This window comes from Polypterus senegalus, chromosome 4 (assembly GCF_016835505.1).
Source record: "Polypterus senegalus isolate Bchr_013 chromosome 4, ASM1683550v1, whole genome shotgun sequence".
In the NCBI taxonomy this organism is placed as follows: Eukaryota; Metazoa; Chordata; class Cladistia; order Polypteriformes; family Polypteridae; genus Polypterus; species Polypterus senegalus.
The window spans coordinates 59516650-59529592 of NC_053157.1; the positions used below are offsets into that span (position 1 = coordinate 59516650).

The window sequence follows — 12943 nt, forward strand, 5'->3', positions numbered from 1 at the left end:
ACCATCACATAGAAAAATGAGACTCAGAAGGAAAGGAAAGTGACTATTGTCTGCAATATATGTACAAGTAAAACAGAATATGGAATAGAAATTTTAATGGATGAACAAATAAAGCAAATAAAATGTAACCAAGAACATTGAATTATAGATCAAATCAAACAGATGTGCTATTTTGAAGATATATTAATATGTCATCAATAGAGTTAAATTGCCTCATATTTCTTTGTCACAACCGCTGGGATGATTCACTGCATTCAACATGCATATAAGCTAACTAAATATTAACATGGAAATTGCTAATTTCAAAACTGGCAAATGAATCCATGGCTCAGTTTTCTGCTCCTGCTTTATCTGTACTTCCTAGCAGTCTTGGGTCACTCAGTGAACTGTTTTGTTATTTTTATTGCATTGAACATGACTAAAATTTGCGACACGCCTATCTCCTAAATTTTTCATTTTTAATTTCTAGCTCATGGTCATGAAGGAAGAAATCTATCCCAGCACGTTCTGGAAAAGAAGTCATTCCATTATAAGGCACACTAACTAATACACTCATTCACACTCTGTCAACAGGTCAGTGGAGAGATACCAATTGGCCTGATTTCCTATCTTTGGTCTGTGGGGAGAAATCAGAATTCCAGACTAAAAATATTGACCCATAGCCAGAATTTGATGAGTCCAAGTGATATTAAGAATCAATGTTCTCTGCCATGCCACAGCATTGCCCTCCATCATTTTTCAATTTCTTCTCAATAATAATGCAATCTGCCTGTAGAAGTACTATTAGTCTAGACTTTTTTTGATTTAGATAAATTGTCTTTCAAAACTTTTGACTTGTTAAGCCTATAATGGATAAACTTTGATGGCCATTATAGCTAAATAGTGTAAAAAAACTTAATTTATATTGGCTGACTTTCTAATATACTGCAGTGCATATGTACGCTTCAATATTTTATGACAGAAGATTAGATTCCAATTTTATGAAAACGTACCTTTCTGTTAATAAATTCTTGAATAAACCTGTTGGCAAGAAACACTGATGAGCCATTAAGTAATTTTTCTCACAAACAGAATAATAAATATACAGCACATATAGCTATATGCCAGCAAAACTGCATCTTACAGTGATTATTAAGTGATTCTTTAAGTCTGTGTGAAAACTGTTTTACTAACCTTTTTGTTTCCTCAATACATTTCTCTGTTTCTTCTCTGTAACTTCCTACTGCATCATTTATATCCATGCAGACCTTTCCAATTAATGCTCGTTGTCCCAGCTTTTCTAAAAAAATGAAGTATTCTTTTTATACTTCTATAATTCTTTTTATTCTTTTAAACATTCACATCAACCATTTTCTTAGTCATTGCTCATGAGAAAAGTTGTTCGTTGTTGTCAACAACAAGGAAACACAATTTAAAATGTTTAATATTATTACCAGTTAAGCATAATTCATATATTTATTTTTGTGTAGCATTCTCCTTAATAGTTTGGCCAGGGATATATGTACACTAATGAAGAACTGTGTTTAAGTTTTTTGTTTTTATCAATAATGGATGACATTACTCACTTCTTCTCTAGTTTTGCTTTTTGGCCACATTCCTCACCAGCTCCCTCTGTGTCAGCCGAGATTCTGACACCTGTAATGCCTCACTGCCTTCCATTTCCTCCCTGTTCTCACTTCAATACCTGCTGCAACCACTTTGGGGTCTTTCGAGTATCTACATAGAAGTGCCTCTCTTGTGCATAACACCATAAACTCCTCTTTCAGGCCGCTGAAGGGCAGCTGCAAGGTGTTACTGCTGCCATGAAGTACTACACTACTAAGGCAGTGTGGAACACAAAGCCACCTCTGCAGATAGCTGTTAATCGTCTTCTCCATGAACTCGACTGTTGCCAAAGGGACCTCATATGCCAGCAGCAGCCACAGGATCCTGGGCAAGATAGCATGTTGGTAGACCCAGGCCCTAAATCTTTTGATAACCTTCATAAACGACTCTTCCTGGTCTTTAGTGTTTTTGTTTGATAGAAATGGAGTCCTTGAGGCTAGTATCAAATACTTTCCCCAGATTCTTACTGGCTGCTCAGAGATGAATGGTATGATGTCGCTAGATAGTACAAAGCGGAACTAATCTACCATCTGCCCCTTATTCAGCACCAGTGACCTAGACTTGTTTGTTTTGAAACTTATTCTTGTCCATTTGATAAGCTTCTCTAGGAAGATCCATCTTGCACTAATGTTGTGGTGACGGTAAGATCATTCATGAAAGCCCTAATCAGTGGTTGCTACACAAGTGATTTTGGCATACGGCCTCGGCATTCCACCTCTGCAGATTTGACAACCAAAGTGGTTCCTCATGTTATTATCCCCTTATCTAGTCTACACCAATCTGATGTCATGGATCCGGAAATGAAATTATTACGATAATCCAGGACAAGTTCTTTGATATTGTTGGGCACATGATGTCTTTGCCAGGTGATCTTGATCAAGCTGTACAGTATGGACCCATAGGCATTGTTCAGGTCCAACCACAGTACGACCAGGTGTCCCCTTACTCTACAAGCTTTGTGGATGAGCTGGGCTGACTGTGACTCTGGTACTCCACGAATCTTCCTCTTCTGTACAGATGTGTCAATGTAGTCATTTCAGAGGAGAAACTCTATTAGCCACTTGGGCAAGATGCTAAAGTAGATCTTGCCTACTACGTTAAGCATTTACAGTGAGCAGAAACCTCAGCCCTTTTTTCCATTGTGATACATAAAACACGTCTCTATTCTGTTTGCAGATATATTACATTTAATTTAGATTACTTTTAGACCTATGATTTGATATAAATATAAACACTGAAGGCACCACCACCTTACCTGCAATTTCTGCTAATAACAAAGTTGAATCTGTATGAATAGTTGCGAAATAGCATGCTGTAGTTGTACCATGTTTCAGGGTTCTTTTCTGAAGGACAGAAACAGTTCTTAGTTCTGTATATTAAAATCCATGTGCCACAAATCAGTCATTTTGTTTACCTCGTATACAACTTAGCAAATTAAATATCAACAACATATGCTGTTTGTCTACATAAAATATTACTAGAATAAAAAATTATTCAAGATTTTACCTTTATTATTAACAAGAGAAATACAACCAAATGGAAATGCTTGTGTTCAGTCTCAGCACTGGATAGTTTTTTGTATTTGCTATGGCTGATATTGTCTTGTCTCTGAGTCAGATACTAACACATGAAACATGAGCCAATATCAATTAAGAGTTTTTATTTTCAAACTATTCCCCATTATAAGCTTCAAAAATGTATTATAATAAATTCCTCTTTCATCAATCCATCCATCCCAGTTTCTGAGTCTGTAGAGAACTTGACTCTGTACTGCATGTCTACAGGATGTGTGAGAAAATTATAGTATACTGAGATAAACCATGAGACGCAGGAAGAATGAGTACATTTCACATGGCCAGTGACCAGGTCAGAATTCAAAGTCAAAAACGTTCATAATACAGCTTTTTTGTTTCATTATATTAACTGCATGTGAAGTCAATGGTTAGAAAAATTAAGTCAAGCTTCCCTCAAGCTGAAATGAACTCCTTTACAGGTAAGAAAACAGGAGTTTCTTTCAGCGACTGCTATGCCTTCCATTTTTTCCAAATCACTCAGTACTAAAGTATAGCTCAGAAGCCTGGGATACTCTGTACTTGTAAATGACTCTGAAAAGTAGTTGTGCATTATTATCATATTGCTGTTATTGTGGTGAAATGATTAGCTATGGTAATCCAGAGAAAGAAAGGTTTTGACAGAGAATTTTCCATTGTAGAAACATGAATATAAAAACATAAAATGTATTTACAGTGTGAGCCAAAATGAAGTACCTCATTTCTCAAGGTCATTGTGCGAGGTAGAGGCAGCCATGTGGGCTGGGATAGGGGTTCTTTGATAGGCGATCCCTTGTAGTTTTCAGTTAGCAACATGCCTTGGTCCGGTGCACACTGTGCTTTTGCTGTCAAAGCGTTCAAAAACAATGAATCCATCATCACTACGCAACGCACCTTCCAAACACACTTCAGCATTCCTCCTAACGGTGACGTCCCAAATCACAAAACAATTCTTTAGTGGGTGGTTATATTTAGACATATAGGTACAACATTGAACAGAAAATCTGGAGGCCGTCCTCAGACTGTACCAACGCCTGAAAACAGCCAAGCTGTAAGGGCATCAATTTTGAGGTCTCCTAGACGTTCCGCATGCAAACATGCTTCTGCCTTAGGCATTTCTAACATGCCTTTGAGGAGGATTTTGCACGAGGACCTTAATTTTCATCCATACAAAATGAAGGTAGTGCAGGAACGTCACGTTTGCATGATCTCGCTCCAATCGATTTGTTCTTGTGGGGCTATCTCAAGTTGAAGGTATAAACACACAGACCTCAAAACCTTGAAGCCCTAAAAGACGCTATTCTCCTTGAAATGGCCAAATGAGTAATGCAAGCATTCAGAAATCATCTCGAAGAGTGTATCGCTAATGATGGCCACCACCTTGAAGACATCATTTTAAAAACACAGTGAAAAAAATCTGTTTTGTATACCCTTTCTTGTGCCGTAATGAAATTTATTTCATCTTGTAACATTTTTGTAGAGTAAACATTTGAAATGTGGTACTTCTTTTTCGCTCACCCTGCATAAGGTTTTTGTTTAATTTATTTTCCTTTCATGCAGCATTGGTGGCTATTTGTCTTAAATAAGATAAAAAAGTGTCAGTCATGGCTGCCAGTCTGTCTAGGCATACAATACCTCTAGAGCTGTTCATTCGTTTAATCTGTTTGTTTGTTTTTTTTTATCCTTTACTGTGTTGCTGAGAACATCGAACATAAGGAAGTAAACAACCCTGAATGGGACAATGGGATTACAAGGCATGCTCATGAACAGTCACACTTGTTTATACCAAGTCAATTCAGAATCACTGATCACCCTACTATGCCTGTCTTTGGGAATAATCATCAGTAAGCAGGCAGAAGAGGCAAACTTCGCTTAGATATTGGTGCAAGCTAAGAAGTAAATAAATGTGAGGCAGTAGTGTAAAGCAATGTCTCACCATAATTTCCACTTAATAACTTTTGGTTATTAATTTTGTATCAGATATAAGGATAAATCAGCTTTTGCAATGGCATACTTTTTAATTGTTAAGAATAGGAAATTTTTCTGCAACTTTAAGAAAAAGTGTGGTACCCTTCAAGCACTCATTTACAATCCTAATATTGTATGAAGCAAAATATGGTAAATGGATGCATGAATAGGCCATCAACATCATACCTTACAACTGAGACCAAGAAACATGTCTTTCTGTGTAAAAACTATGTATTTTCTAGTTAGTTGATCATCAGATGGTACGGATTTGAAAATGTTAAGCAAAAATCATAGTATTGGAACAAACAAGGATAAAATGATCAAACAAGTGTTCGATAAAAAGAACATTTTCAAAATTGTGATGTTCAATGTTTAGTCAGAATTCATCTAGACAAGCCTTTATTTAATTCTTTTCACAAGAGGTTTTCTTTTATTTTTTTAGACAGAGCACAGTCACCTTCGTGGCATGTGTAATATGTTATCAGCCAAACACAGCAGTGAGAAATTATGAATACGGAAGTAAGCGTGAAACACTATCAGTTATCAGAACAGACAGATGGGTCATGTAGGCATGTATTAAACATGGAAGTTTCGATCCCCATACAATTTTACAATACTGACACTAAAGTTAGTTTCACTGGCGATTTCAGAATTGCAAAATGTGAGTTTTAAAGTTTTTTGGGGGGTAAACAACAAAGAATATTGCTCTCTGAAGACTCATTCACACTTACCTTTTTTTCTTCACCTGCATAATGCAGGTAATCACTTGCACATCAGTAAAATCAAGTCTGTTTATATTTGTGGTTAACATTACTTACAGAGTTTCGGTGCATTTTGTAAATATATCACCTGCTGCATATTTTCACACAAAGACACACCAAAATGTATCATTGCTGCTTCACACTGCTGTGTTTTCTCCACAGAAAACCTTTCTATATTAAAAGCCGCCTGTAAGACTCCTCTCCTTGTTACCTAACGACCTCCCTTTTCTATTTCTTGATTGCCGCAGCTGAGGGTTTGCATGCTTCATGCGCTTTGAGTTTCATTTCTGTCTCTGATACATCTTTAGGATTGTAATCGCTAATATTGTCATCATAATTGTCTTGTAACCAGTACAACCAGTACACACATCTGATGGCTCAATCAAATGCCAATACGTGACAAAAAACAAGTCTAATATTTGTTTTTCTACTAGAGATCTTTATTTAAATACCATACTAAATAACAGGCAAATGCATCTTTTCCCACTAAACTGAGTGAAAACAGTTCCGTGCATTGCTATGTGACCATGTTTGCTCTGTTTCTCAGCTTATTGCCCTACCATACATTAAGACTTTCAACATAGATCAGCTATGTGGATTTGCCGCCCCTATTTTATGGGACTGGGACAGGAAAATGGAAGTACTTCCAACAGATCATCTCCAAGCTCCAGAAGTATTCCCAGGTCCTGGATAGAAGGAGTCACTCTGCTTCACCTCAGAGAATCAGAGTTACAAAGCAGAGGACAACACTTGCTTGGAGGAAGAGGAATAGGAAGGAGAAGAAGAAAGATCTTTACTGTTGTGGCATGCTGTGCAGGAGCATTCTGGATGGGCCTGTAAATGTACTGAATAGAATTAAATCAATATATTTGAACATGTGACTGTGTTAGTATCAATTATGTCCAGGGTTTGTGGTGCTGCTAAAACTCTGGGCAGTCACAATATATATATAAATATATATGTAGACATATTATAATGTTTAGATTTATCTTAACAGTATTAAAAATGCACTGCAATAGATTGATACTCCATCCAATGATGGTTCATGCCTTGGACCTCATGCTGCTGGGATAAGGTCTGACATTGACAACCAGGAACTGGATGAAGTGGATTTAATAATGGATGGACAATTAAGAGATGGGGAACATAAAGAGCTTGGCAATTGTTAATAGGCAGGATGTATCTCGTTTCACTAGTTGTACCCAAATTTACTATTTGCAATCTATGATTTATTATGATTTTTTCACATGATTAATTATTGAAAAATATCTAAATCTTTGCAAATTTACTTTACTTTTTCTGAAACTCAAACATCTCAGTTGTAACATAAAGTTTTGGTACATATGTCATTTACTGCATTAAAAACTTCTTTAAATTTATGCAAATGCTTAACTAAGATAATTTATTATAAGTTGATTTTTTTTCAAAGTAACATACAAAGGCAAAGTTGATGATAAACATGAATTCAAAAATGTGCACTAAGAGAAAATCAGGTGAGCGGACTTAGGAATTATGATTGACCTTACCACTAGCTTGGTGTAGACATCTTCAGCAAACTCTTTGCTTTCATATTTAAGTTCTGTTGGAAAGGTGTACACTTTTAGCCACTGCATGAGAGGGTAATCTCGAGCTGTTCCAGCATAGGTATACTGAGATGCATGAATATGGGTGTCAACCATGCCGGGAATGAAAAAGTCCCTGAAAAATAAATTAGCAAGCAAATACTAATGCGAGTATAATACAGTAGTTATTTAATTCTTTATAAACTTTATAGATTCAAAACTCTTTATTCTGACAATTATATTATTTAGTGTAGGGCTATTTGGACAATCTAGAAATACAATGTACAATTAAAACAGTCTGTAAATTAGAAATTGCATTAATCTCAAAATATCTTATAGAACAAAATTGAATGTAAGAAGTGTTTAAAACAAAGAGTTTGCATTTAAAGTGACTGCTGATGCAGATATTATGACTTAACATTCAACAGTAAGAAAGGAGAGGGGAGATGTGATAGAAATCAAGAACTAAAACGTTTAGTGGGCACTAGTGCACTATACTGCCAGAACAACAGGTGCCATTGATATAGTCTTTAGGTACAACAATCACAATCCATTATTTTTAGGTTTTGTTTTCCTTTAATATCACACATTTCAATCACAAATCTTGAAATTAACATGAAATTTCAATATTAATAAATGTGAAAGTCCATGGCAATGTAAGCCTTATGAAGCACATTCAGTGGGTTCCTTGCAGTTCTTATATTGTTCTTGCAACAGTCCTGTTTGTGACCTGCATTTTTAGGGCTGTTTACCCAATTTTACTGAAACATCATTTTTTCCTCACAAACAAGAAACACACATGTCAAAAAATGTATGCAAGTTTTCTACCATTTTATTTTTAAACTCTACAACTACTTCAACAGTAGATGCAAGTACATCAAGATACAGTACTTCTACTGCGAGATTTCTTTCTTTAGTATTTTATTTTTTCCTGCCATATTCTTCCTTACATTTGTCACTTCCCAAGAAAGCTGTCCACCACCTTTGTTCAGCATGCTGTATTTTCATTGTTTTTTACTGTGACTCAGTTCTCATATTTAATTCTAAAGAAATGAATAGACAAGGTAAGCCAGGAAGAGTTGGGACAACTAGGAGATTGCATTGAACACTAAGCGCTTGAAATAATTCACAAGAGTGATGATTTGATACCCTCTAGTGGAGACATGAGTGATAACCAGAATGTTCATATAGATAAGTTTTGATGCTCAAAAGAGAAGCTTCTGCTGCTGCATCCTTTCCATTATTTTGGCAGTCCAGGAGGATGGGGCTTGAAGGTGAAGTGATGTCAGGTTTCTTCTGAGTGCTGCTCCTCTATTCTAAAGAAGGTAACAGGGACTGCTTGTTCCACAATCCCATTACACTATGTGTATACCCCAAATACAGTGTGTGTAAGAGACTCACAATACCTGTGTGTTAGACAACCCTCATCAACAAATGCCGGATAAGAATAAAAGAAATGTTCACATAAGTACAGGACATTCAAACCTACCCCCACTCACTTTATGCTTGTGAAATATTAGCAATTTAGTATTTAAAGGGCCACAAGGTTTTCCTTTCAGTTACACTACTTGAAAGCTTCTTCTTCATATATAAGTTATATGTACAAAGAAATGGTTCCTAAAATTCATTCAAATTTCCCTTTTAAAAACTGTAACTTGTGTTTTGAGAGTGCTAATAATGTTGTACTAGTTTGTTGAATTATGGAGCGTTTGTATTTAGTGTAAACTTTTGAAATGTATTTTTCTTTATTGTTTGTATTCTGTTGTTTTGCCTTGTTGATGATGTTATTGTGTTGCTTTAAACTTTGCTTATGTGGATCATTCCCTGTTGCTGTTTCAACTGATGACTTATCTTGTGCTCTGCTATTTAAGAGTGTGGGGGTGCATTAACATTTTTTTGTGACTTTGTCTAAAAACTGAAGTAAATAATTAGTGTATCTTTGTTTGAAAACTACATGTTTATGATTCTGCGGTGGGCTGGTGCCCTACCCGGGGTTTGTTTCCTGCCTTGTGCCCTGTGTTAGCTGGTACTGGCTCCAGCAGACCCCCGTGACCCTGTAGTTTGGATATAGAAGGTTGGATAATGGATGGATAGATGGATGTTTATGATTCAATTCACCTGGTTATGATTTCAGCTTTTGTCAAGTCACCCTAGCTTATCCAACTTTTATGATTCCTATTTTCTCCAAACCTCTACCAGATAAACAATTCAATTAAATTACAAGCAATTTGCTCACCCATATTAAAGATATTTTCGATTGTCAAAATGCAGATACATGTCCTTGATGAAGAAAACATTTTAAAGTTAATTAACCTAACTAACACCAATCCTACCTTTTAAAAGTTCAGTAAATTCAATCATGCTTCCCTTTAGGTGAAGAGATTCAGCTCCATTCTTCTCTCACAGCTCAGGCATCACTGTCTTAAATCAGTCTACTAAACATTCCTAGTTTTTGTGATATTACAGCTATAAATTATATTATTGTTCTGGCATGATTAACTAGTTTACTGAATTGATGCCAAGCTAATTCAGTGAAATACAAACCATGATAATTTGAGAGATGATGAAACCTTTATTTTGGTTTTTTTTTCATTACCTATTTACCAATTCATTAAATTGCAGTGGAGTAAAATATAAATAAGGACACACCTTTTTTTCCCCAAAAGTGGGTGGAAATGTCTGTGCATCTTATGGAGCAAATATTGCGTCACAGACCATGATGTGTATTACTTGACCTGTCAGTGGTAGTGACAGCTGTTAGAAGAGGAAGTGGTAGGCCCACGAGAAACCCCTGGGGACGCTTAAAACTAGAATTACCAAAGCCTACGAAAAAACTCGTAAATCTGTCCCACCTTAAATCCCTTTGCACCTTTCCATCAGTGTCTTTTGTCTTGTAAATGTTTCGATAAGCAGCAAGCAGCCTGCTATCACATCTCCCCACCGCTGCACAGTTTTCTCAGCTCAAGTCTGTTTACCTGCATATCAGTTGCTTAGAGTTGTATAGAGTGAGAAGTCAAGCAAAATGACACCTTTTATAAATACTATATCGTTATTTGGAACACATGCATTTCCTGTGTGTTCCGTGTCTACAGCTTGTAAAGGTTAGCTTTGTTGTTTTTCATTCAGTTTTATTCTCTCAGTTGTATTCTGTCAGTTGTATAGTGTTTAGATCTGGACGGTGTATGTGCCCAAAAAGGAAGTCTGACTACATTCACGTACCATTGCTTACGAACTGAGGTGTCAATGTGCACTTTTTGTAGCATTACACGTGTATTTTTTGATCATGCCCATGTTGATCAAACACAGGAAGCTCTGCAGTCTACTTGTGACTTTACGCTGTAGGAAGTAAGTAAATAAATCAAGGTATATAACATTTGAACTGGCTTTTATATAAGTAACATATAAATGTTAATGTTTTGGGCACATGCACCATCCAGATCTAAACACTAACGTGGAGAGTTGCTCGTGTACTGAAGAGTCTATAGCTGCAGGTGGAAGCTGCCATTAGCAATACCTTAGATGGAACTGAAGATAGTATCATATATGAAGATAGCAAAGAAAGTGATATCAGTGATTGTGAGCAACTGAGATTCATAAATTCTGACACTAGCGATGAGGAGTTCATGGGTTACCAGAAAACTAGAAGAGTGCTTGAACCTTAAAGTCTCTCCTCATTTGTTAATGACAGTGATGATGGTTCTTAATACCGTTGTTGACTTTACATGGTTGAAATATTATTCTGCTATATTTTATTAAATATATTAGTACACTGTTTGGTTCAGAATATTTTTTCTCTTGTTTTCCTCCTCTAAACCTAGGTGATTCTTATGGCCAGGTGCGTCTTCTAGTATGAAAAATACGGTATTTCTTTTCATTTACAAGATCTATATATTTTTACTACTGATAGTTGTAACACTAATAACAAATTCAGGTATAAATAACAGGTGCGGATGACTTGGAAGAGTTCCCACTCTGCTGTATGCTGTTATTGGCACTTCTTCATGATGGCTCTGAATATCAGTTTGTTTGATTTTTTGTTCTTTTGCTTTGCACCCTCCCCCACCATAACTTATCATCTATGGGGGAGGAGCAAAAGCTTTGGATTCGTCAAAAATTTCAATCTCCTGTTTTTCGATGGATCTCTATATTTTAGGGTCTGCCGTACCGAAAACATTGATATCTCAATGATGGGTGTGTGTGTCTGTCTGTGTGTCACAGTTTCTTGAGGAGGGTCTAGAGCTAAAATGGTTGGACGGAAAATTACCAAACTCAAAACTTAAACCTGTTATGAAAAGACGATGTGCTGATTTATTTTTGAGCAAAATCGAGGAAGAGAAAGAGGTACTCTAGAGGAACCCTCAAATACTATAATTCTACAATTAATTATGAATTCTTCTCGTCAGTTGCTATCGTAATGACCTATTTTATTATCTGAAAGATTAGCATCAGAGCAGTAAATCATTACTGAAATGTTATTGAATAGTTCAGGTAACTTGGTTCCTAGGGTGCAATGCCTACTGGTGCTCACATCCAAATTGTTTTGTGCTCACACTGGTTTCTAGTAGTAATTCACAAGCTACCTCAATAACATTTGTTAAGAGATTACCAAAACCTGAACTGTGCCTTTGTAGAATATCTAGCTCAGCACGAAAAGTCTCATTATCCATTATCAGCAACCTTAGAATCATGTTACAACAGCAAACATTGCATGACAGGAGGAGTTTCGTGTTGAATAGCCACACTACTGTTGCCCAAAGTTTCACTTTCAAAATGATACAGAAATAATTTTGATAAGATCTACTGTACATGTAGTAAACATACTATCCTTCAGATTGTTCAACCTCACATGCTTTTTTTGTGATACAATACTAAATTTTCTTCTTCAACATGCTACTGATTTAGGAAATCGTCAAATACAACATACCAGATTACCAGTTCTCATTTCTTGTTTTATGTAACCTTCCAGCCACCATTATGTCCCAAAATCAAAGAACCTATTACAGAACTCACTGTCACCACATACTTACATTTATAATTTCTACACTTTGGACATCACTCCCAAAAGCTGCCAGTGACACATTAAAATCACATTTTAAAATACAACTTAGCTTGCTTTCTCTACCAACTGTGCTAATCTTGATCCAACAGTATTGCCTTCTTATAATGTCACTCATATACAATGCCTGTGGAAAGCATACACCCTCTTGGAAGTTTTCATGTTTTGTTGTTATTCAATATTGAATCACAGTAAATTTAATTTGGATTTTTTTACCTTGATCAAAAGAAAAATACTCTTTAATGTCAAAGTGAATAACTATGGAAAGTGGCCTAAATTAATTACAGATATACAAACCACCCCCCTCCAATCCCCCATGTAAGTACTTAGTAGATGTACCTTTGTTAGCCATGTCAGCCTTGAGTTTGTATGCACACATCTCTATCAGCTTTGCATATCTGGACACTGCAATTTTTCCTTCTTTTATTTTCCATTCGTGTT

At 36.1% G+C, this 12943-nt stretch overlaps 1 protein-coding gene across 1 annotated transcript in view; it reads right to left on the bottom strand.

The window, feature by feature from the left end:
- gda (guanine deaminase) overlaps nucleotides 1-12943 on the bottom strand; it is a 120701-nt gene that overhangs the window by 45685 nt on the left and 62073 nt on the right. The window contains exons 3-6 of the mRNA XM_039750727.1: nucleotides 7411-7582; nucleotides 2861-2948; nucleotides 1174-1279; nucleotides 993-1020 (exon numbers count right to left, since the gene is read on the bottom strand). Of these exons, the coding sequence (XP_039606661.1) occupies nucleotides 993-1020; nucleotides 1174-1279; nucleotides 2861-2948; nucleotides 7411-7582 (394 nt within the window). The remainder of the gene's footprint in view (nucleotides 1-992; nucleotides 1021-1173; nucleotides 1280-2860; nucleotides 2949-7410; nucleotides 7583-12943) is intronic.